Source organism: Diadema antillarum, unplaced genomic scaffold (assembly GCF_040938485.1).
Source record: "Diadema antillarum isolate AM-2024a unplaced genomic scaffold, OU_Dant_1.0 seq00000886_RagTag, whole genome shotgun sequence".
NCBI classification, from domain to species: Eukaryota; Metazoa; Echinodermata; class Echinoidea; order Diadematoida; family Diadematidae; genus Diadema; species Diadema antillarum.
Window position 1 is genome coordinate 431967 of NW_027271750.1, and position 26078 is coordinate 458044.

General features: G+C 38.3%; 1 protein-coding gene across 1 annotated transcript in view; it reads right to left on the reverse strand.

The window, feature by feature from the left end:
• The window catches only part of LOC139740819 (protein spire homolog 1-like), an 82460-nt gene that overhangs the window by 32001 nt on the left and 24381 nt on the right, over nucleotides 1-26078 (reverse strand). Inside the window, exons 4-5 of the mRNA XM_071651391.1 lie at nucleotides 21118-21243; nucleotides 14155-14226 (exon numbers count right to left, since the gene is read on the reverse strand). Coding sequence (XP_071507492.1) covers nucleotides 14155-14226; nucleotides 21118-21243 — 198 coding nt within the window. The remainder of the gene's footprint in view (nucleotides 1-14154; nucleotides 14227-21117; nucleotides 21244-26078) is intronic.

Below are 26078 nucleotides of genomic sequence, written 5' to 3' on the forward strand. Positions count from 1 at the left end.
CCAACATGAATCCCTTGCCTTGATGATACGAACATTTCAGTACTCGTATACCATGTCACGGCTTACCGAACAGACCATACTGGCTAAGCTTGTTTACACACGTCCACGTCTACTTACGACTACTATAGAGAGCCAATCCATTATCGCAAGGGGACCACTCGTCAGAAATCTAGCGCGATGGACTTAACCACTTCAAAATGTTGAATTCTAACTTACTAGTTCGCAGAGTTTGGCAAGTCTTTTTCATGCGGTGTATAACTAGTATCATTCTTATTTGCTAGTAAGTTGAAAATTCACACTTTCTTTGCCACTTCATATTTTCTCTGGTCCCCCAATCGCGAATTTAACCACTCGCGAAAATGTGTGACAGCGGCAATTCGCGAAAATTTATGTACGCGAAAATTATAGCGTATACAGTATACTCGGGACTAGTCTTCAATGGGTTAAGGGCCAGTGTGAATGCTTGTGTACATACCTATGTTGCTGTCTTCAGGGCTGTTTTTTGGTTCATTATTGTTGTTGTTTTTGTGTGGTGTTTTTTTTTTTTGTGCTAAACTCCTCACTCTTGACCACAAGATTTCATGTGATTAGTTTTAGATAACTCAGGGATAATTGTATACTCCACAATGTCGCATTGTAGTTTGGCAGTCTATTACCAAGTATTTGAAAGAATGTAGTTACAAAAGTATCATGGCACCTGTGGTCAGGCCTGACCTCTTAGAGCATATTATAACTCCCCGCACATAGACCTTGTTGTTTTGTTACACTAAAAAAACATGTACTTTGCTGAGGCTCTACCCTTGGTTGAGCTCATGGTAGAACAGTAGCTGCACTATTCACTTCAATGATACAAAGAACTTAATTCCCTCAAGTAACCATGAAAGTGGGGTTATCACAAGCCATGTAGGCCCTACTAAGCTTCAGACTTTTATCACAGAGTGGTAATCAAAGATACGGGTAAGAATATGCTTCCTGTCATTAATCGTGAAGTACTTTTATAGTGAACATACATTGTACTTATTGAGACAGCAATATAATAGGCGTAATCATCATTTTCCTTCTCCTTTTTCTTTTTTCAGCCCATATAGTATAAAGGGGAAAATGTCATATGCTGGGTATGTGCACACAGTACCTTGCAACACACAGCAGGCCATAACTTCCCGAGTACATTGTCATTCTGCCTCACGCATACTTACAGCACACTTTATGGCTTATGCTCGACTGTGCAAAACCCCTTCCTCACACTTTGCATGACAGTCAACAAAAGAAAGGTAAGAAATGAGATTCAAAATTTAGACTCGAGGAACAACTAGTCACACTTCAGTCCTTCAGCTTGAATACCAGCAGACCCTTCAATATTCTAGGTACCCCCCAAAAAAAACAAAAACAAAAACAAAACAACAACAACAACAACAACAACAACAGTGGTGTTTTGATGACATCAAGTCTACCTTAGATGATACCTGTACAAGGAGGAACACAGTTAAATCTTCTTTGTACAAACGAGTACTAGACAAACTTTCAAGAATTCGTGAATGGCGTATACAAGGTTTGAATTGCCCCCATCATGGCAAAAGGATGAGCTGACTAATGGGGGAAGCGAAATTGGACCAAACACAATAATCCTTAAGAATGGAGTGTGATATCTGGCATCAAAGATTCCAAGACCACGGAATTCCACTGCCTTTCGAGGAAACAAAAGGCTGCGGAAAGTGTATGCCATCTAATCACTTGAGTCCACAGATTCACCTCACTTACAGCTTAAGATTGCTTTCTTTCCTTCTGCACGCACTCTCATAAATTAAGTGGCACAAGTTAGTCTGTTCACACCATAGAGTTAAATTCTAGTCCTCGGCTTTCATGGAATGTGGCAATTAAATGATAGAAAGCACATAATCTGGATAAGATAGAGAAATTGTTCATAGCTGACAGTCAGTCAGGCTGATTCATAGTACAGTACGTTGAAAATTTGATGCGTGAGTTAAATCAAGATTCAAATCACGCTTTTTTGTGCTCTGGTCTATACACAGGTAAGAAGAAAATTGTGATCTAAATTGCACCAATTTAAGCGAGGCCATCAAAAACAGTATGATTTCGCATAGCATTGGGACACACTTCGCACCGAAAAAAAATTGTGACAGTTCAGAAAAAACAGTGACTACTTCAGAAATGCTGCACTTTTAGTACTAGGTGTGTGAATCATGATTTGAATCTAATTGTCACAATCAGTAGTATGTCCACGTCAGTTATACTAGTAAATCTTTTTTCTTTTCTTTTTTTTTTTTGCTAATAATCGACAGATAAAACTTGAACTGTAATCAAAGGAACAATTGGTCTCTTCTCCATAATGATGGTTATTTCATATAATTCTATTCCTGGAGGCAACGCTTTTAAATCAGTGAACAGTTACTAATAAAAGTTTCATATCACCACCACATATTATAAACTATCAGATACAGACATTCACATTCATTGTATTCCTCTCAATGAAGATGTGTGTGATTAAAGTTACTAGTGTGAAGAGGGCATCAGATCTGGTGGGAGTAAAGCGCACACAAGGGGAGCTGTTTACAAGTGAGATTACTTGAGCAAAACAGTATCCATCACTGCTGAAATGGATCAACCCAACTGTGAAAAAGGATCTTGCCTGCCTGGGTGAGGGATATTAGAAAGGACAGCATTTTTCTAAAATGAATAGGATCTGTCACCTAAGCCATGCAGTCTGGCTTGAGCAGACGGGTGCAGTCATGCTAAGCAAGCTTTCTTGTAAGAGAGGAAATAACTCCACAGCGATACTATACAGCCTAGAACACAAAATCCAGATATCTCTCCACAAAGAACGCAATAATCTACACTGAGCAGGGAAATAGGAAGTCCCTGCTCTTACAGTAGTAGCATACCATACAAATTGTCCCTAAACCTCCTCCCCATCCCCCTCAAAAAAAAAAAAAAAAAAATCCTGCCATAATCAAGGATAAGCTTCATTTCCTTTCAGTTCATTACAGCCGATGTTGTGACACGAATAACAAAAGATGAGTTACCATCTTAAATCACAAAGAGTTACTCTATTCACTATAACCTAAAACGTGTGGTACGAGTACCAGCTCTAGACGTAAGCAACTATCAAACGCACATGTGCATAGAAAAAGTGACCAACAAAAATAAAATGAGACAATAAAAGCAAGCAGATCGCGGAAGACATGCTGCCCTACCTGTCAAGGATCTGTGCATCAAATGTTTCCTCTTACTCATTACCATATTACTCTCTTTCACTTTTACAGTCAGTAGAATCATTCTAGGCCTACACCTGAAGAAATGAAGGACACCAAAAGATTATCTTTGTACATCACAATCTTGTCATATTAAAGATGCAGCCATACAATTATGATCACATTCCTCAGATCCTCAATGGAATTTCAAGAAGAAAGCTGATGAAAATTACATTTTACCAAAAAAAAAAAAGAACAAGTGAGTGTTACTTCCTTATCTATACCCCGTGTATAGGCCCATTTACACTTGCTTGGAAAAATCGTGATTTTTCTAAAATCGCGACATCTGGGTGTAAGTTGCTAAGAAACTACACCCAAACGCCCTCGAAACATCGCTAGAAAAATCGCCAGCCGGAGTGCGATTTTTTGAAACATCGCGAAGTTTGAGGCGAAGTTAGCGAGTGTAAACCCAAGCTGCAGAAATATCGTGATTTTTCATCACGTGACTTTCGGTCTCGGATTGCGGAGTTTACGCGCGCTCCCGATCCCTCTTTGGAACGTGTAGAGAGTACATCGGTCACTGGCCAGCAGAGCACTAAACGGCCGATCCTCGATCGGCTCGTATAGTCTCTCACCTCCCTCTCCCTGATGAAACAAGTACGTGAAAACTACTACTAGTAGCAAACCTGAAGTTCTCCAACCACGTATCATCACCCCAAGACGACTTAACAAAATAATGTTCTCCCAGAAATGCGTTGATTCAGATTGTGAGAGAGCCCGTACTGCTCTCGATATACGCCGTTTGTGGAATACTAGTACAGGAGTACGTAACAAGACTCTTAGTCTTGCTGTCGCCTGATAAAATACCAGTCCTAACTTCCAAGTCCTACTTCTCACTTTCGTCATATCGGCGAAATTTCATGATCCTCCTGAATGCTGCTGTAGATGAAGTTTTACACACCTACTACGTATGTGATCTATTATATAGCAAGCTATATAGTTTTGCCGTAAATATAACAGTCTCGAGAAGCACAAATTTATGTGTGCATTGGTATTTGTACTGATAAAAAGCCCTGGCTCAACGTTCCAACCAGCTATTGTAATCAAAATCCGATTACTGAGTATACTGCACTGCAGTGAAAACGAACAGAATAACGCGCGCTTCCACTCAGCTACCGTGTTGAAAAGAGGTAAATTACGCCTGCGCACTACCGACCAAAAAATCGCGATGTTTCGTGAAGCTCAAACTTCGCATGCTTTAGCGCAAGTGTAAACGGTGGAACCAAAATATCGCGATTTTAAAAATCGCGATGTTAGTAAGTGTAAATGCGGCTATTGTTTAGTTTTGCTCAGCTCAGAGTTGTGATTCAATGGCTGCTCCTATTTCAATAACATCACCCTAAATATCTGATGGCATAAAACCTATTATTCCTAGTGTAGCTGTCCTGAGTGCAAATTATCCTGCTCTACAATAAATCCACTTATGCACTCAAGATGACCACAACAATTCAAAGGTGTGACTGCTGATTTGAATAGTTCAACATTTCCATATCTTTTAGTAACTATCAATCTACAGGATACCATTTACATACAATGTAATAAATGACATCACCTTATACCATCAAGATTGCTTTAAATTACATCTACACCTTTAGTAGGAAATGAAATGACGCATCTAGGTTCTCATCTAATTCTAAAAGAATGTGTGTAATAATGGGTGTATTTGATAACTCTATACTATTATGCTATGATCACCTCCACAAATACTGTTAATCCACGTTCATACTTCCATGATATTTTACTGAAAATGACACCTGTCCATTTATTAGACACATTTAATATGAGGAGTGTTCTTTTTCAATTTATCCATACTCTTTTTAAGTGTGCTTTGAGTCGTCCAATTGATACAGAAAACCCCATGGCATTGTACACAACGTCCATATAGCCCTTGGCAGAGAAAGGGTTTATCCATTTATAACCTGTTCACTAAGCATCTGAAGTGGATGCCCCTTTCAATTTTGAACTCTGAAAGGTTCACAGAAAGAATCCTTATATCGGTTTTACAATAATTTCTTTCCTCCAGAAAACACTCCACTATAAGATCCTGTGTGATCCCCTTGTCTTCCAGCCCCAATCCAGATACTGTAACTCCCCATAAAATTGATACACGATACTTCAGGTTCCCACAAACATGGGGTTAAGTAAGACTGAAAAAAAAAACAGGCCTCACAACAAGGCACTCATGATAAATAATTCACTATAATATCCATCATCCTCTCCCAGTGACTTCATTGGAGCACTCTGTTGCCAAGGAAAGTTTGCATACCAAATTAAAGTGTAAAAGCCAACTGCTGATAAGTATATAGCCCATCTGATGGGGTTGGTGCTAATACGTACTGTATTATAGGCCTATGCATGTACGTATATACACGCTTGGATATGAATAAAACTCTTATACCAAGTCTAACCCAATCCTGTATACGTCACATATTTCACAAGCTATTTGTGAATGCGAGACACCAGAGACTAATGTGCAATTCCAACAACTTGCCACTCATAGGAAGCATAATCATACACACTCAAGCATATCATCAATGATTACAAGAAGTCTCCACCATAATATACTGCTGTGAAGATATTCATGATGAAAAAAGAAATTGATCAGATATCACTCAAAATCATGAGAGAATAACCCTTATCTATCATGAGATTATGAAGTCATGAAGTCCTACTGTGATTGGGGAATGTAAGCACATAGTGTTTTGACATTAATTTCCCACAATTATTTCAGTCCCTGGTGATATCTGTAACCAACATTCAGTTACGACAACCCTAACATAAAGGTGATAATATCTCTCAAGATATTATCACCTTTAAGTAAGGGTTGTTGCCAGGAAATATGTTCATCTGTTTGGAAATGGAATATGCACATTTCATAATAAAATGCTGTATTTGACATGCAGGAACATTCCTGACAAACAAGGCTGTTAAAGGCAATCTGTTGAGATAAACAAAAAAATAAAAGTTGAATAGTCCCCATATGAGACAGGCTTTATAAGAGAGACCACCTGTGGGCGACATAACACAATTCTATGGAGACGTTTCTTTCTGTCATGCACAAATGCACTCCCTCTTGCATTTTTTGCTTTTGTGTGCAAACAATCAACAGTAGTGTTTGTGCTGAATTAAACAAGCAATGTGACGGAAAGCACTGAAAATTGCCCGGCTCTTTTCTGAAGGTGGTGAATACCTTGCTGTTTTGTCAACAATAAAGCTCTTTTAGAATTCAACATTACCACCGAAAGCCATTATGAAAAGGAAACTGCACATTGATTGTGCAGTGCATCGGCCTCATTGGCTAATTTCCATGTAAAAATACCTAGACCTTTTCTATTTTCTGTTATTCAACTGCACTATGATGACGATGCAATGTAAAACTTCTTTGGTTTGCAATACTCTGGTCTGCAAAAATTTCTTTCACTTTACTCTTTCTTTTATTGGTTCCTTGTCTTGCCCTGTAGAACATTTTGCCACACTTCAATATTATGACAATGTCATATCCAGTATAAACATAGGTAGGCATTCTGTACTCACATGTGAGTTACCCTATCAAGAATATTATGTAAACAGCCAATCAGAGTGGAATAAAGCAAGTTTCTCTTCAATGACATAGTTACTGGAAAGCCAGAAATTTTTGCACACATGAAACTGTCATGTATTTATTCACAAGAAGCCAGATTCGCAAGAGTAAAGTGCACGCAAAAGTTGTTGTTCTTGTTTTTTCTACTCAATGCATTTGATGTCTGTGGCAGTTAGTTAAAGCTCCATGCTGCAATAAAGGCCATCGGCTCCAATTCGCGAAGTTTCATGCTGCAATTTTACAGTATACACTGAGATTTTTTTTTTTTTCAGGTAAAGTCTTTTACATTACATATTGTTGCTTTGGGTAATCATGTATAATATGTTATGATTCTGTAATTGTTTTGTTTGATGTTGCTCAACAAATGAAGATAAAAAATTCTCTTGAAGTAAATAATAAATAAGCTTGCCTGCAATGTGGCTAAAGAAGAAGATGGAGGAAATGTGGAAAAAATTGTCAGCTAGTGGATGCAGAAGACAGCTGGGGAAAACGTAGGCCGAGGAAGTTAAAGTTCCCTTGTGTCATTGGGCGTGCAATGCATTGATAATCGATGGTATAAAATATTCAGCACTTCTATGAATACATTACTGTGGCATGCAACGGCTCTTCGAAGAAAACTGAATTGAGTGGGTATGATCGTAAGAACCATAGGAGCTGCATTGCAATGAATTAATGTCTTTCTGATCATGGACCTACAACATGTTCTGATACACTTGAAATCTATTTTGGGAAGTTCTTCAAGTGTTTTTGACCCACTACTCTGAGGGTTGAACAATATTGCAAAATAAATTTTGGATTCTGGATCAAAAAAACAAAAAAACAAAAAAACACTTTCAACTGAAATTTTCTTGTCGTGCACACGAAGAAAAAAAAAAATCATCTGTCACACGATCATGCAGACTGGAAAGAAGAAAAGGAAGTGTGATTGTAATTTCTTCCAAGCTATGATTTAATGAAATAGGCAGAAATCTTCTAGAGTGTTACGATACCATGGTCTGTGATACTGCTTTCCCCTATACACACTATGATGGTATGCAGTGTTTCTTTGAAAGGTAAAGTAAGATATAAATGATTGTGTGTTCGCCATGGTCTACACATTGTAGACTATTTTCTTAGATTCTCGGTATAGATCTATCAATAGTATTTCAGCTCATCTTGTCTACTTGAGGGCAAAACTGCACGAAATCAAATTTCTCATGTCTATTTTGAAAAAAAAAAAAATGATAACCCAAGAAAATGCTGATTATAAAAAGTGCATTACATCTCCAGTGTCAACAGTCCAGTAATTTGCCAGTCACAGATGGAAAAAAAAGCAAAAACGAACAAACAAACAAAACAAAGACAAAACAAAGAGGCAAAAAGCTTTACTGCTAATGCATTACTTTCGATTCATTCTAAAATTGTTCCATCTTTGAATGGCTTTACTAATCGGGGAAGGAAACAGGTCAAGTCATGCTGTGGGTATCATCTTTGGATGCATTACTTTTAAAAAAAAAAGAAAAAAAATCCCACAAAATTTAACCTACATGTACCTTTAAACTCAATACAATGAAATCAAATCAAGAGTGTTCACAGCATAATTTCATAATCTAAATAGACTTTCCCCTCCGAAGGTGAACAATCAAAATCCCCTCTGCTGTTTGCCTGAGAGGCCCAAATGTGGTATTGAAAAGGATCACGGCAAAGTTTTTCCCATGTGGCATGACTATGCGACACAATTGGCGATGAAGGATAAAATCGCTCAGCCAAAGCAGCTCGTGGGACTCGGCCTTGTTTGATACGCTGGACCCAGACTGCGATGAATATTGCATGAAATTCCAAAAACCACAATGGCGCTTTCATTCTACTTCTCCAACCGTGACCAACTTTGATGTGAATCTCAACCCATTAGGACAGCTTTTGTTCGCTTACCATGCTAAAGGGGGGAAAAAAAGAGTAAAAAAAAAAAAAAAAAAAGGTGCAAATTACTGACAACACAAAGACCATTTAGGTTGAACACCCTATGCCCTACAAAACCATAATATTGAGGGACTCAGTCTAATGCGAAATACAGTATAGACATAATTTCTAGTAAGAGAATGTACTGTTGCCAAACCAATGCTGTGTGTAGGTCATTATTGATAAAACACAGCGTAAACTGGCATTCTGAATTAGCAATTCATTCTCATTCCTTTTCTTAACAGCAAACAAACAATAGCACTACATGTATATCATGTGCCTAACAAAACTTCACAGGAATCTTCCTAAATTCTTCCATTTACACTGGGCCTGTTCCACTAATGTTGTTGAAGGCAATCCAAAGTATTAAAATCTCACAAATGTTCTCCACAAACCTTCCCCTCTGACTGCCAATGGGCTATATGAACAGGTGACTGAATATGCAAAGATAACATGCTTATTACAGGAAATTATATCCTGATATTATGTTGCTTTGTATGAAAACAGAACAATCAAAGAAATAGATCAGTGATTTTTATTTTCATTTCTTTTTATTTCTTTTTCTTGGGGGGGGGGGGAATCAGACAAACATAAAAATTTAGGAACTGTAAAAGATTCACCTCTCTGATTTGTCTATTTTCATAAAATAAACATATATAATATCAGGGTGAAATTTCCCTCTTACTCTGTTTTCATCATGATTTTGGAATGGGATGATTACAGTAATCAATATCACTGATTCACACTGGATATGGAAAGTTATACCTATTTGAGGTGCACAATTACATGTACAGGAGGATAGATTATGATGATCGAGATTAACATGAAATTGAAGAAGTCAGTTACAAATAATGAATACAGCCATGTTGTTACTTGACTCAGATTTCAATATTTTGAGGTCTCTCCTTTCCATTTTCCTCCCCCCTCCCCCCTCCCCCCCCCCCCCCCCCCAACACAGCCAAGGAGCCGTTGGATACATCAATAGCTCTGCCTCTTTGCAACACCTACCAGCATGCCCACAACACACACACACACACACACATACATGTATGTGTTATCTAAGGATTCCTCACTGCATTGATGTCACACAGTTAACTCGAGGACAGCGATCCCTACAAGGTTGCTTGGACTCGGAGGTATCTACTACCAGTACCTTACAGAAGTAGGGCTTGCCAATGTGGATAGAGCCCAATTGGGGCGCAATTTGTCAGAAACGTGACGTTGGAATGGAATGAATGGAAGCACGTAATTGCCAGTCAGAAGAATCTTAACGAGATGCGTCATTCCCAGGCTAGGCTATTTGCTCATTACAATATGTTTGCTGACAAGAGTATTGCAGTTTAGACTACTTTGATCATAACTAATTTTACAGAATGGAAGGTTAATGTTGGGCTTGCATTTTTTTCTCTTTTTAATTATTGCTGTTGTTGCTGCAACTTGCTGTTCTTGACAAACATAAACAATGTGCCCCCCTCCCCCAAAGAATGAAAAATAAAGAAAATTGTTTAGGACCTATACCTTTCAAGTGACACTCACTCAAGTCCTGCCTATCATAATTTCTAAGAAAAACGTACGCTGGCAAACGAACTGCTAATCATCATCAAAAGCACGTGGATGCGGCTAGAAAATGTTCAGAAAGCACAGACCTTCACCCAAGCAGCTCATTTGCCCAAAATGTTAATTGTGCTAGTGATGCCTCTACCGGTATCTGTCAGCCTGTTTGTTTATTACAGAAATGTGGCGGTGAAATCTGCTACGTAATCATGTTGGATCGCCACATCCAATAGATAATTGCAAGCATCTGGATGAATATGATGGATAACTTGTTATTAGCTAGCCCTGCATATTGTGACATCCTGGGCATTCTTCGAGGAAGCATACCTGGTATTGTTTAATGTTGGCACTGCCACACAGATACTACTATCAGAAATGACAATGTTGACTCCCAATAAAAGCCCATACAAAGACTCAGCTGTACATAGAGCACGGTCGAACAAACAGAGAGGGAAAAAAAATAATAAACCCCACGAACATTTTCCGCTATTGAACCACGCATGACTCACTGTTATTTACCAAGCTGACATGAAAGGTATCACAAGTTTGACAAAGGGAGCATATCATCACTGGGAATCTTGTCATACATTTCACCATGGTGCCCACCCTGATGTAGGATGGTATGGTGTGTTGTCATGGTGAATCGAGAATGGAAAAATCCCCCTCGTTGTCTGATGAAACACTCATGACTCAGTACACTTGATCAAGAGCTGTTACACATACATGAGATAAAAAATTATTGGAATGACGATTGAAATCATGATTGCAGTGTGTTAAGAATGATCGGACCGTACACATGGTACCTGGGATACCATGATTTGAATGTGAATTCTCGCAAGGAAGTACAGCCTAAATCCTTTGTGCCATGTCAATCAAAGTTGCTTGTTTCAATGTGTGCACCTTGGAATTTTTCTACCTGAAGTGGTTGGAAGGTCACATAAGTTCCGCCTCTAAAACCATGTTTTTAGAGGTCAAGCCATACACAACAGAATTTTTACAAGAATTTACCTTCAGAGTAGAATTTGAATCTGTGATTGTAATTCATTGAATTCATGGTTTCAGTTTGGTTATACATATCCTAAAAAGTGTATTCATCTGACTGATTTTTTTTTCCACAATAATCATCACTCAAATGATGAATTTTTCTCACGTGTAACTCCTCCAATCTTTGCACAAAATACTAATTTCTTTGGGCTGACTGACAACATCTCAAACACTTATCCACACAAAGCACCTAGAGGTGTGATGGTCTTGTTTAAAACTCCTGCCCGTAGAGGGGAAGTTTCCTATATACACCGAAGACTTCCGAAGAGGAAAGTATCAAAACAGCTATTTACAAGTGACATAGCTAGGAGAGTTATTACAAAATAATGACATTAAGATAAAAGGAAGATCAGTCGACTATTAAGGGTGGCAGCCCATATGACCTTAAAGATGGCATTCTAGCTATCATGTGATTTTGAATTCACATGAGTACTGGTCTATGATTTTTTTTTTATCACTGCAGTTTTTTAAGGTGAAGCATCAGTTTTCTTTCTGTCATGCTCAGAAAAGTATTCAAATTCTTTAACAAGTACCAGTATATCTTGAGATGTAGTCAGGAAAATTCAAACCATTGCAGAATTGCTCGGTAGTTTGTGTCAAGCAAAAATGACAAAAGAATGATTTCTTCACATCCTATACTTATATCATGCACCCCCCCCCCCAATTAAAAATTTGTTCATTACAACCAGTCAGCAAGCATACCTGAGATACAACCAGCAGAGTAAACATGCAGTAGCACATTTATGCTCTATTTTTCATTTGGTATATATCAAAATGCATATTTAAAAAAGACGCTATCTGTTCACTGAATAGAACTTGTTACAATTCAGGTCTTCAGAGAAGGATCCTGCATCTGTTTGAATACATTTAATAGTTATACACTGGCCTGTTCCTAGCTTATAGCTAAACTACAAATGTTGCTACGGTGACTGGTATGCCTCCGCCATAATGCATGGTTCTCCTAATAGGTCAATAGTGCAATGTCTTGACAATGTGTGATGACAGTTTCACATAATTGGCAAAATATCAAAATGACAGGTTTGTCACAAATGTGTGGAATGTTCATTTTCCTTGAACTAGGTTTACTTGGGTGAATGACTAAATTGTCAGAGTGCAGGTATTTGGGGATTTGGGGATTTGAGGATTTTTACTTGACTTCTGACCCTTTTATAAGTTTATGCACTGAGTAATTTACAAGGTATGGAGAAAAAGTGTAATTTCAGTATGGTAAAATATTTGTATTTAAACGTGGCCTTTGACCCTTGACCTTTGACCTTAAAGTTCCAATGAGAATACTGTTCGGTAGAACATGCATAAATATGTAATAAGTTTCATGATGATACCTTGAGTTATTTTCGAGATATGGAAGAAGGGAAATTTAGCACTTTCACTTGACCTTTGACCTTTTGGCAAGAAACTTTCCATAAAATATCTATTGAGTAATACATATCAAGTTTCAAAAAAAATCCTGGAGGCATTGCATAAATATGAAGGAAGTAGTGACATTTTGAGAAGTTGACCTTGACCTTTGATGCATGACCCCCTCCCAATTCCCTAGATAATCACTGCCAGTCAGTACATGCATACATACTAAGTTCCATGAAGATTCCTTGAACCATTTGCGAGACATGGAGAAAAGCTTACAATTTCAACAATTTGACTTGACCTTTGACCCTTAACCTTCGACCTCATGACCCAAAACTCTCTCTGGAGAATCTTTATTTGGTAGTTAAGTACATATATACACTAAGTTTCAAGAAAATACCTTCTGACATTGCATGGATATGGGGAAACAGTGAAATTTTGAGCATTTGACCTTGACCTTTGACCTTGAGCATGTGCACCTAAAAGTTGATAGGCACAACTTCGCCCACTCATACATACATGCCAAGTTTCATTAGGATACCTCAAACGGTTTTTAGTTACGCTGTCCACAAAACTGATTACGGATGGAAGAACGGAGGACGGACGGACAACCCGAAAACATAATGCCTATGGCACCACTTCGTGGCCGAGGCATAAACAAAAATGGTTTCAGTGTAGAAGGTAGGGTTCCATGACACTTGCTCCTGTGGCAATTGCTGGACCATGAAATATCTGCTAGCTAAGCCGAACATAAATTCTACCCAAAAACAAAACCCTAACCCTAATCTCAATCATCAAACATAATCTGAAACCCTATCATAACCCCAACCCGAACCTCTAACCCTAACTCTTAAGGGTGCGTTTATTGAAAAAAATTTTGAGGCAGAATCACGATCCTAAACATGTTTGAGGCATTTTCAGGGGTTAGATAAACGCAACCGTGTTTTCAAACGTGTTTAGAAACAGCGTTTTGAAATGCCATTCAAAGGGTGTTTTAAAACACATTTGAGACCATGATCACTTTTCTGTGAGTAGATAAACGCAATGTAAATTTGAAACGCGCATATCTCACGGTCAACTCCCAGCTGTTTCTGGTTGTGTTTTCTACCAATTATTTGTGTGTGAATGATGAGGCATGTTTGGTGGTATGCAGCTGACCTTTACTCCAGGGTCGAATGGCGCACAGCAGGTGCGCAGTGACAACACTTTAATTGCGATTGTATGATGGTTAGATAAACACAGCTCCTCCCAAATCGTGTTTCAAACCGCATTTTAAAACATGATTCTTTCTCTGAAGTTAGATAAACACAGCCTACACAAGAGTCCTTGGAGCAGATAAGACTGGAGCAATTGTCGCAGTCGTGAGCAAATGTGGTGTCACCAGAAGACAGATGAGACACTCACCCACTCCCTTGGTTGAAGATCCTCCACATGACCTCCTGTGTCATCATACTGATCCGAAAGACTTCTTAAAATCTGAGAAATGAGAAGAGACAGAAAAACAGAAAGAAAGCAACAAAAGGGAAAAGATGTGAAAAGTCAAAGTGGCACATATTATAGAGTAGCATTAAAAAGCAATCATTTTTTAAAAGGAAATTTTGATTATTATACACACAGCATCTTAACCCGTTGAGGATAGACTGATATTGCTATGACATGCATTTCCCATAGACACCTGTCAAAGTATTCTCTGGCCTCGGGCCTCTTCAACGGATTAAATTTTACACCTATGATATATGATACCACATTAAAGCTAATCTTGCCTAGGTTGATATTTCTATGGAACATGATATACCCATATAGGATTGATATTTCACAACTTCACAATTAAAACTTCTCACATTTAAGCTTTTGTTCTGCATACTGTTAAATCAAAATCAGGAAAACAAGGCAACATAATCTCTGCTCAAATGAACCAGCATATCATATTTTCTTCTCTTTCCCTCTATCTCTTATTTCTGCTTCTCTAGAACGTACGTATAAAAAAAAATCCCAAACAAATAATGGGAATGCAAGTAGACAAATGAATGTTTCATGAACTTAGAAAAACAGCAAAGATAACCGAACCTCAAAAAGAGGCTTCAGCCAGAGCTAGGCTCAATTAATATACAATGTGCAATTGTATAACATCACCTTAAATTACCATAAAACAGCAGAATTGGGAGTGAATTACTGACTTGATGCATACAATTGACTTCTGCAGTAAAATCAACCGATTCCTCTCCCCAACAAGTATTTTCATTTCATGAAATCTAATTGCGGTTAAAACCGGCAATCATGACACACTTTATTCCTCTCATACGAAATCATAAAATAAAAGATAATTGGAAGCACTGCTGTCGGCTTTCGAGGAGCTGATCATTTATCGCATGACAGATTTCCTATTAGAACTGCCACTCGGGGATAGCAAACAATACTTTCGTGGCAAATATAACTCTTTCCATTCTACCCCAAGTCACATCTACACAGTACAATCTCCCGCATTCAGTGGGCCCATCAGACACATGAGTAGGATGATAATCAGAAAAGGACCAAAATAGACTCTGCCTTTGTTGACAAAAAAGTCCAGGTACTTTACATTCCTTTCTGCTTGACATTTCCAACCCAGGACACACCACCCTAATGTCCCTCCCCCGTCATCCCACCACCTAGATTTATCAAGCTCTTAACTTCATTCAAAGTGCAGTGGGTGCGACCAATGTTGAATGTGCAAACATTCTCCATGTCTATGGTCTGTCTTCCATTCTACACCCTGGGTGTAAGTTTGCAGCCTGCCATGTGTTTACACTGAACACCAGGAGAGAGAGCAAACACAGCTATCTAAACTCACTGTCTCCAGACAGGATGGTTTTGATATTTTCCCATTCACACAGATCAATTTGCCAGTGGAAGTGAGATGATGGCCACACCTTTGTGTACAACAAGCCTTTAAAAAAAATGGAATTGACTGATTATGATGGATCGGTTACAGACATCTCATTTTCTTTCATCATTTTTGTCTTTTTTTTCATATGCAACCTGTGTAATTTAATCCAATCAATCAATGCAATGTTTACACAAATATGATAGGAGAAAGCTCAGATTGCCTAGCAGCACCAACCAAAGATATTTGAAGATTTTTATAACAGTCCCTGTGTGCAGATTTTTCGTACTATTAGAGCTGGGGCATTATCCATGGTCTATGGATGAGAACCAACCCTAAAGCTGAGGAGGTCTCAGGTTCAAGCCATGTCATGAAAGTTGTGTCCTTTGGCAAGACATTCTTATCTATACATTTGGAGCATTCACATCGAAATTACCATGGTATTAAAGGACAAGTCCACCTTTATATACAAGTGGATTGAGTGAATGCAGCAATATTAGTAGAACACATCAGTGAAAGTTTGGGGAAAATCGGACAATCCATTCAAAAGTTATGAATTTTTAAAGCATCTGCGTAGTCACTGCTGGATGAGAAGACTACTACAGTGTATGATGTCATATGCGTACAACCATATAAAGAAAATAAAAAGAGAATTTCACAAAACTTTACTTTTTGAATAAAGTGCACATTTCTTCGACTTGTTACTGACAAATGTTAAGGGTAATATTATTCCCCCTGCCTTCTGAAAGAGAGAAGTCAAGTGTTCTTTTGTTATGCGAGAAAAGTGAAAATATGTTGAATTTTCTTTATTCTTTCTTTATATCATTGTACTCATGTGACATCACAAGCTATAGTAGTCTTCTCATCCAGCTTTGAGTGAGCAGAAACTTCAAAAATTCGTAACTTTTGAACGGATTGTCCAATTTTCCTCAAACTCTCAATGATGTGCTCTACTAATATTACTGCATTCACTCAACCCACATGTCTATGAAGGTGAACTTGTCCTTTAAATGCTATGATAATTTGTCAGCACCATATTCATTGGTGAAATACCACAGTCAATATTCAGTATACTGCAGTAATCTACTTGGTATTGTTCTCATTCCACCATATATGTGCCATGGTACCATACATTGTATCTCCTTCTGGTCATGTGAGAAGTATACCACTGTATGATTGGTGGTATTTCATGACATGATTCACATATAAATCTCGCATGAATATTTTGTGCAAAGTTTGAATTGCCACCATAAAGAGCAAGGTACAATTCGTGATGTATTTCAGCATATTTTGCTGTGTACAGTTTGTACAATGTACTTGCGTTCACATTAATTACATTGAACTACTGTGCCAAATACCACAGTTTTTGAAATACACCATGGTATTTCACTGTTAACATACTTAATGCCCCTCTCGACCCAGTTGTACAAGTGGGTACATTGTAAGAAGCTCTTTGTCAATGGGTTAGAATGAATTATAAAATGGGTTCAAGAATGTAGCCAATAGGAAGCGCTGAAATGAGTCATGTGTGCTTCCTTTATTCTAGTCCCATTGCACTAAATCCTATTGCCGATCGTCTGTGCGCGCGGCGGCTCCTTTGAATTGCATGCATACGCGCTGTCAATCCAGTAAACAACTTCTAGTTCGGGCTGCCAATCACAAGCCGGCCGGCCGGCCTTTCTTCCCTTGTGCATAACATGTGTGGCGTACGTATACTCTATTATAGAATGGGTAGCGAGAATCCTGCGATCTGATTGGTCGAGAGCTATGTGTTGATTTTTACTGGCCGCACGCTACGTACGCTGAGTCACCGTGTGGTAAACATGTTATCGCGCACTTGTAGCAAGAGTACGCGTACTTGTAACAAAGGTTTGCGCACTAAACAAGCGTTCGCGCACTCAGGTTGGCCATGCGTCCAGTAAATACTGATGCATGGCTGGCCGTGCGTCCAGTAAAAACTGATGCATGCTTGTTTACGGCAAGCCAAAAGGAAATGCATCCAGTAATTTTGTCATCGGGTAACACGATAGAAAAATGGGTTTTTGACAAGAAAATTACCCATTCTATAAATCAGATGACGCACATGTCTTTTCGTGCGTCAGTCGGAATATAGTGTGCATGCGGTAACTATGGAATTTAGCCTAAACCCACTCGACTTCGCCTCGTGGGTTAAGCATTCCATAGTTACCTTATGCACACAATTCCGACTGACGCACTCAGACCTGTGCGTCATTTGTATACTATACGTACACTTTGTACAGTACAGTAGACCAAGCGTTGTGGGACCGGACGCGTACATGGAGTCACTTTGAAGGGCAAATCCAACGATTTAGCAGGTTAATTCTCACGCCGTTTTCAGAGTATGTTGTCCAGTAGGCGTATATGAGGAGTCTATATCAAGTCTTTAAGGTAAAGGGTGCATATTCTATGTAAAATAAGTAAGTTTTCATGCGGGAACTTAAGTGTCCGGAAACCCAACCCCCCATCATACTTATACTGTATGTGCGGGATTTCCGAGTGCGACGTGGGTAAATGTTTGGGACGAACATCTTCGGACGTCTTGACCCACAAAGGTACGTGAAAAACGCTGAAAAATGCTGTTAGTTTTCGAATTTTCGACCCATTTTATAAAACAAATGATGCACAGGATTATTTAAGCATGTTTCACAATTGTAAATACCCTCGAGTGCACTATACGCCTACACTAACGCACTCTATCCTGTGCATCATTTGTATATTACACTGTGTAGCAATGGATGTTAAATATTTTCTATACGAACCACACTGCATTTTGTTGGCTATTGGGCCATTAGGAGTTCTAACAAAGAGGGGATGCATTCCTCCCTCTACAACCTGTTTCCTCTGTCATTCAGTTTCTGGTATTTTTCATTTCAAATGAATGTGCATGCCACAACAACCTCACTATTAACGCCTACAACAACAACAACAAAAAAACAGTCTATAGAATCCAGAGTCTAAATATCTCTGAATGAACTGTCTACTGGGCTTTTCACTCTGCACAAATACTGGATGAAATTTGACAATATGACGAGTGGGTGACACATCACAGTTACTCTTCCTCAATCTTATATCTGTGCGGCACAACTTGACAAGGATATGTTTTTCTTTCTCTTTCTATTTATTTCTCAATAATACATAGGCCTGTGAACACCCACATTCTATTGAAACCTGCCAATAAAAGAGGCTCCCTTCATGGAGAACACTCCAGACATGTGCAGTCTGTATGATGGAGCATCTATTTCTATAACACCCTGATCAAAGGTGAAGTTATCACACAGTGACACTTGGGGGGAAAAAAGATCTATCATCACTGAATCAGGCTAGTACGCTATCCTTGACTGCTATTCACCTCAATATTTGAATGCCTGAAAGGGAAATATTTGTGGATTTGTCATCGAGCTGTGTATAGGGGAATCTGTCCTACCCATATTTCATTTTGCTAACCTTAAAGAAAAGCAAACAAGTTCCAAAGGGCACGTATTCACCACAGACTGCTACAATTTCCCTGGCAATTCAAAGCAGACACTGCTTTGTTTTGACGTTCTCATCTCTCTTCAATTACCAGTACACATGAAGTGAAACCATCCATCCTACAATGGTAGCTTCCAAGTGAAATTGTTACAGTCATGTCATTCAATTTAGTACAACACACTGTAACTGTGTCTACTGTAAATTTACAACTTTGTGATAGTTGTTTGAAATCCCTCCCTCCCCACTCCCATATGCCTAATTACTCCTTAATCTGCATATATACACAGAATCACATTTCATTCTGATAGCAGAAGAACCACATCATACCTTTGGGCTTTGTCAATGTTAGACCTTTGTTCAATCACAAACCAGTTTTATAGTCATTCTGTACTACCTACACACACACACACACACACACACACACACACACACACACACACACAGGATAACACTTTTAATAGTCTTAAAATAATTTTTGTGATACATATAAACACTTCCTCAAACTTTACTGATGTACAAGTAAATATCATCATATCATGTCAACATGATTACTTTAAAAAAAGCATAATATATCATTCAAATTTCAGATATTGACTTTTCTGACAGATTGATGCATGACTGTAAATCATATCATATCATACCCCCTCCCCCCCCCCCCCCCCCAAAAAAAAAAGAGAGTAAAGATTACAGTTAGAGTAAAGATTACAGTTAGAGCTGGGTTTAGGGTTAGAATCTGGTTTGTAGGGTTAGAATCAGGTTCAGGATAGGATTAGGGTTAAGGTCAGGGGAAGGGTCTGGGGTAATTGTCCCAGAACCATTTAAATCAATATCATTAAATGCATGGGCAAACAAACTAAAAGAAGAGTGTAGCCATAGAAAAAGATTAAGATTGCATTTGGAAAAAAGTCAATCAACAGCAATACAATTAAATCTAATTCGTGCGCAACTGGTTTACTGCAAAATGAAGTGATGGACTTTGTAGTATCACTCGGCTGTCTTTATGGCATGGCTTATGAGCCATCTTGGTCATGTGACTGGCAGGACTCTAAACATGACTGGTACATTGGGGTTGCTGTTTCATGTTTCCTTTACATAAGATAAGTTAATCCCTTTTCCAGATGAAGTACTGCAGACTTTAACAGAGGTCAGACATTGAGTCATCTGTCCTACTTATCATATGGTGGGTCTACACACAGTATGACAACTTACAACTCGCAAATTTATACAAGCTCCGAGTACAAAATATGCTTCCTAATGCATTTATCGTGGACAATTTTCTTCGTACATCAGCTTTGTCAGCACCATTTGTCGTAATCAACTTGAATTTGAAACAAGGATTGATGCATGTCCACATAAATGTTTTTAAAACCCTTTTTGTGCTTTGAGTGCTGATTGGTACAGAAAACACCAACCACAGAAAACACACAGGAAGATTGCCTCCAGGCCTATATCACATAACAATTCTTGGATGAGTTATTTGTTCTATCAGTGAGTATAGGGCCTATATGCAAACACACTCAATTTTTTTTTTAATTTCCTTGTATAATTATGGAGATTGATATCATGGCAGGTACAAACTTAAAATTTCAGACAAACATCTCATGAGGACTGTACTGTCCCATATCAAAGCAATGTCTCCTAAAGAGCATAATTGTGTTCAGAAATCTTTCTGTGAGTTTGTAGCACAGTGTTCCCATTTTTACCATTACTTACTAAACAGTGGCAGCTGTATTGTTTCCATGAATTTGCAGCACATATTTCGTGAAGACATGTTCTCAGATACACCAACTAAGGCTAAGAAATTAACCCTTCATTATATACACTTCACAAAAAGCATTCATGTTTTCTTTGTACAAAGCCTGACTGTAGTCATGCAGTTTGTATCACAAAGAAGGCATTTGCAAGTGAGCCTAAAGGCCCCCATGTTTAGTTTAACATTTTCCTATAAACTGAAATAGCTGGAACTTACATACATTTGTACTACAAACTCTATGATACATGCATCTCCTTACCTCTTTGCTTCCTGAGATTTTGTTGAGGAAAGTGGCAAGTTCCTGGTACTCAGCATAAACTGCCCTGCAGACTGCTTGGTAGTGGCTTGCAGCCTCACTGGGCTGGGGTAGATGGCAGGAGCACCGCTGCATATAGCAAGGCGAGAATCAGGAGAAAAAAAGATGGAGGTTAGAAATAATAAAGACAGTCACAGACACCAAGAGAAGTTACAGTCAATGTAGCATGAAATTCTACATTTGATTCAGATTGCTACACTCACTTTAATAAAACAGCAGAGAGTAGTCTCATTATTGACCACATAACATTCCTTGTGCTGAAAATGTGCCAATAATTACAACAATAACCATTAAGATCATAGATACAGTGTATAAATTCTTCTTTTTTCCCCCTGCCAATACAATTTTTACACTAAACTGCTTCTCTGTACACTTCCCACACACATTTTAACCAGTGAATCTGACCATCTGATAACATTCTTTTCTTTTTTTTTTTACTCTTTGGCAGACCTGCATTGGTCATGCATCACATCTACTACCATACCATAAATCCTAACTACTGTCATCGGCACAGGCACCATGGTTTCTATGGCAACAACTTTAATACATAAAAATGTGAGATACGGGATGTAAGTCTTTCTAGGATGCAACATATCCATGTGCTGAAATGAACATGGAGATATGGTTATGAAGCCATTTTTCAACCTAAGTGCAGGCTTTCTATACTAGGACATCAACAAAAGGTGCAAAGAGATGTGTTTTTAGCTGCTGGAAATGGATGGTACATTCATGAGCAGGGTTTACAACTGGAATAAGATGTCAACAAGTGATGGAAAATCTTTTTCTCTCTTTTTATTTAGTCTCCACTTTGTTGTACTGTATAAGCTGTTATTTTTGCGTACAGATATTTTCGCGTATGAGGAGGTCATGGACATTTTTGCGATATGCTTTTTTCGCAAATTGACACAAGCTGTCGTAAGTGCACTATTACACCAGCGCATGGGTGACATTTTCACGTGTTGTTAAATTATAATATGATGTAAGTAAAACCACGTAAAAGAGAAACTGTGATAATTTTAATACAGAGCATCATGTACTCCCAATTGTCACGATATTACATACATATATATCCACAATTTCCCAAAACTAATACTGCCACATGTGACCATATTATGCACCATTGTTAGACCTTTAAAATACAATATTAAATGGGTTAGTCAAATACCGGTTAGTGATTGGCTAAACAGAGTCACGTGAGGGAGGTACATTCGTTATGTTCGCCCATGGGCGAACATTCTTGGTAGTGTTCTCCCATGGGAGAACATTTTCAGGTAACAAATGACAGAAGGCCTATAGGACCGGCCACCCATGCGCGCACAGTGAATTTGGCTCTGCGCGAGCAAGCGATCGAGTGCGTTGCTGTGCTCTACATATATGCATGCTGGTGGTTGCAAAGATCGTACACTATACAGCCCAGTCGCTGTGTAGCGCACTGCGTATTAACAGCGTCTGGTCGGGCTACGCTAGCTACGCGTAAGTACACTGAATCTCTACGATCTTTGGTGGTTGACGTTGACGTATTTGACTAACCCATATAATATAACAGATGATGACTTTTGTTGTCGGGAACATGTACCAAACGTTCCACCCTCAGGGTTTGAAATGCTATTTCGGGAGGCTATAAGTCCCTCGACTTCATCTCGGGTCTTACATGTATAACCTCCCTCAATAGCATTTCAAACCCTTCAGGTGGAACATTCGGTATGTTCCCTCCCCCGCCAGTCATCATCTATATATTGTAGCTGCACAGAGTGGGCTGTATAACGATGCAAATGCAAACAGTCATAAGGAACCACTGTCAGATTGTATCCTTCTCTTGCCTCTCTTCTCTGAAATGTTTGCTCTCCTCACCATCCCCCTTGCATAGGATTACTACTTATCTTATATGCAATTTCTCCAGGAGAATTGTCATTATTAGGTATAAGATACAAAACAAGAAGTATTTAGAAACTTCTCTTCTTTACAGAAAGAAAAAAAAGTAGGTATTTATTATCCGGCCCAAATAGTCTAAATACAAGAGCTGGTGACTGCAGACACTCAGAAACATAATTTGCCCCATATGGTTACTTAGATCTAGTGTACTACCATTGATAAATCATCCACTGGTATTCATGTAAAGACATGCTCTACAACATTGTAAAGACACAATTACAGAAAAAGCAAAACAAAATTCACATATTAACCTGTTTAATACTGAATTTTGAAATTCCCATCGACTAATACACAGGCCACCAGGTCCCCTTATCAAACGGATTAATGTACTTAGTAGCTTTTTTATGTACAGTGTAAGTATGCAGCCTCAGTATGAATTCCTGGCATGCATGGTTAAAAATAGACATCAAATCAATTTGATCACAGCCTGAGGCAGAGCACATGTACTGCAAACATTGTATGATCCGTCTAATGTGTGAAGTGTTGCAGATTTACAACGGAGTTGACAATCTAAATGACACAATCCGTTGTTTGATATTCAAGGGTGTAGCAGAGTTCAACCGTAGTGTAAAATTCCCTTCGCACACCCTGAAAGGCATTTGGAGGTAGCAGGTCTTTTTCCTCGCATCCTGGCATAGCATTACAGACACTACAGGGCTCATACATGATGTATAATATCTGATAGGAACATGATCACTTAGCCATACTCTTTCAGCAGACAAGTGCCCACATTGGTCGCAATGCTAATGCAGGCTAATGGGTTTATGGCACCTTGTTCATTTTGAAAAAAAAAATGAATAAATAAAAATAAAATGAAAGTTAAAAAAACAAAAACATCCTATTGGTTCATTTTTAAAATTCCAACAGTTTCAAATAAATTCTTCAACTCGGATCAGTTTGTTTTATTGATACAAAGGCACATGTAGAGTGCTACACTGTACAGAGTTTTTCTCACATAATATTAGCAAACTGATATTCACTCAAATAAATCTCAATAGGAGATTCCCTGTTTTGACAACTGAGCTGAATTCAGAGCATTTTTTTTTTCTGGGAACAGTGATTCCATTACAACCCAATATTTACATTCAAATTGACCTGACATTTAGAGTGATGCTATTTGCAGTTGAGAGTAAAGCCTCACTAAACTATCATACATGTAGTTAAAGTAAAATGCATCTAGTACATAGCCAACAGCTTCTGAATTTTGATTTGTTTGTGTTTTCATGTTTAAGGAAATGACAACATTCATTGTGTAGTTAAAGTAAAATGCATCTAGTACAATTGTACATAGCCAATCAGCTTCTGAATTTTGATTTGTTTTTGTTTGTGTGTGTGTGTGTGTGTGTTTAAGGAAATAAGAACACTCATTGTGTTGGCAAGTCAGATTCAGATAATGGAAAGTAAAGTGACATACAGTATACAACGTAAATGTCTCAATCAAGTTGCAGAGTTGCTAACTTGATATCACATGAGGCTTTTAAACTATACCATTAAAAAATATATAAAATCTTGCATTAGTATACATTAAATATACAGTTTGAACTTTGAAGCAATTATTTTGAATATTCCTTAAAATTTCACAAACAGTTTGCTGCTCCCTGATCAAGAAAACAGATTTTGTGTGACTTACACCAGTGTCCCATTTTAACAAACAGACAATCTACAATGTAGTTTACAAATTGTAAGTTAAATCTAAAATGTATTTTAAGTTTCAGAATAAGAGAGGACCACAACTTCAATTGTGAACAGTCATAATTAAAAAAAAAAAGGCTTCAAATATTTTTTTTAAATAAACATTCTTATTTACCACTAGCCAAAGTACATTAATAGAGAAAACACTGAAGTGAATTATATCTACTCCAAAGCTAGACTGGGCACATGTTCAACAACCCATCCTATTCAGAAAAAAAAAAACCACCAAACAAATAAAACAGATGTCACTTTGTATGACATGTATTGCACTGAAATGGGAGTGAAATGCATACAATGGAGAGACTGGTTGGCTTGGCAAGGCCACAAAATCCATAAAGAGGACTAGTGATGGATTCCAATCGATGATCGTCAACACTCATGAATACGAATGCTCCCAACACCCAGCTGGCACTGTGATGGAATGGGGATGACTGCATGCTAAGCACCCAGCGGTGTCCCTGTAACACACTGGCTAACATCCACTAAGTGCAGATTTACGAAGCGGGGTTGCACACGCAACAACTCAATATGCTCCCACTTGCTCACTCTAGAAGCCCTATCCACTGTGACCCCCTACATTACATGTGCACATCAACAGGATGACAGGGGGATAGAAATCATTTATGATGCCACTGCAACACTCTAATGAATGCACAATCTGCTTTTGTTTGATATCCAAAACTGTAGATAAATTCTTGTCAGGGCTCGGCTGTATCGTAAGAGAGCCCTATTAGTATAAATATTTACAAGTGTAATACATCAAAAATGGATGTTGGTATTAAAAAAGAGTTTTTGGGAGCAATTAATTTGATGGTCTACACTAGTAGGTAGAATTAAAGTTGTCACATTTAGGAGGTAATGACATTCTGTTTTCTTTGGAAGTGTCAATAGTGATAGTCTGCCTTCAGCAGGTGGCATCAGAAGAAGATATGAAGTTACCGCTACCAACCATAAGTCTCTCTGGATAATCTGTGACAGTGCAAAAGTTGAATTACCAGTAATTAAAAAAAAAAGGTAACTTCAGCTCTACATGTATGTTAGTGGCTTTGTTAAATTTACCCTGTTCAGTGTTTTCATTTTGCACAACCGATCGTAAGTAATGCCCAAAAAGATATTGACCTACAAGTTACTACAATCAGTATATACCAAAAGAAACTTTGCGTTAATCAACATTAACGTTTCATTAACGCAAGCGGTTTCACCTGGATCGTTAGTAACGCAAAGTAACGATCGGGAAAATTAACGTTTGTAGTAACGATGAGTAACGATGGGTAACGATG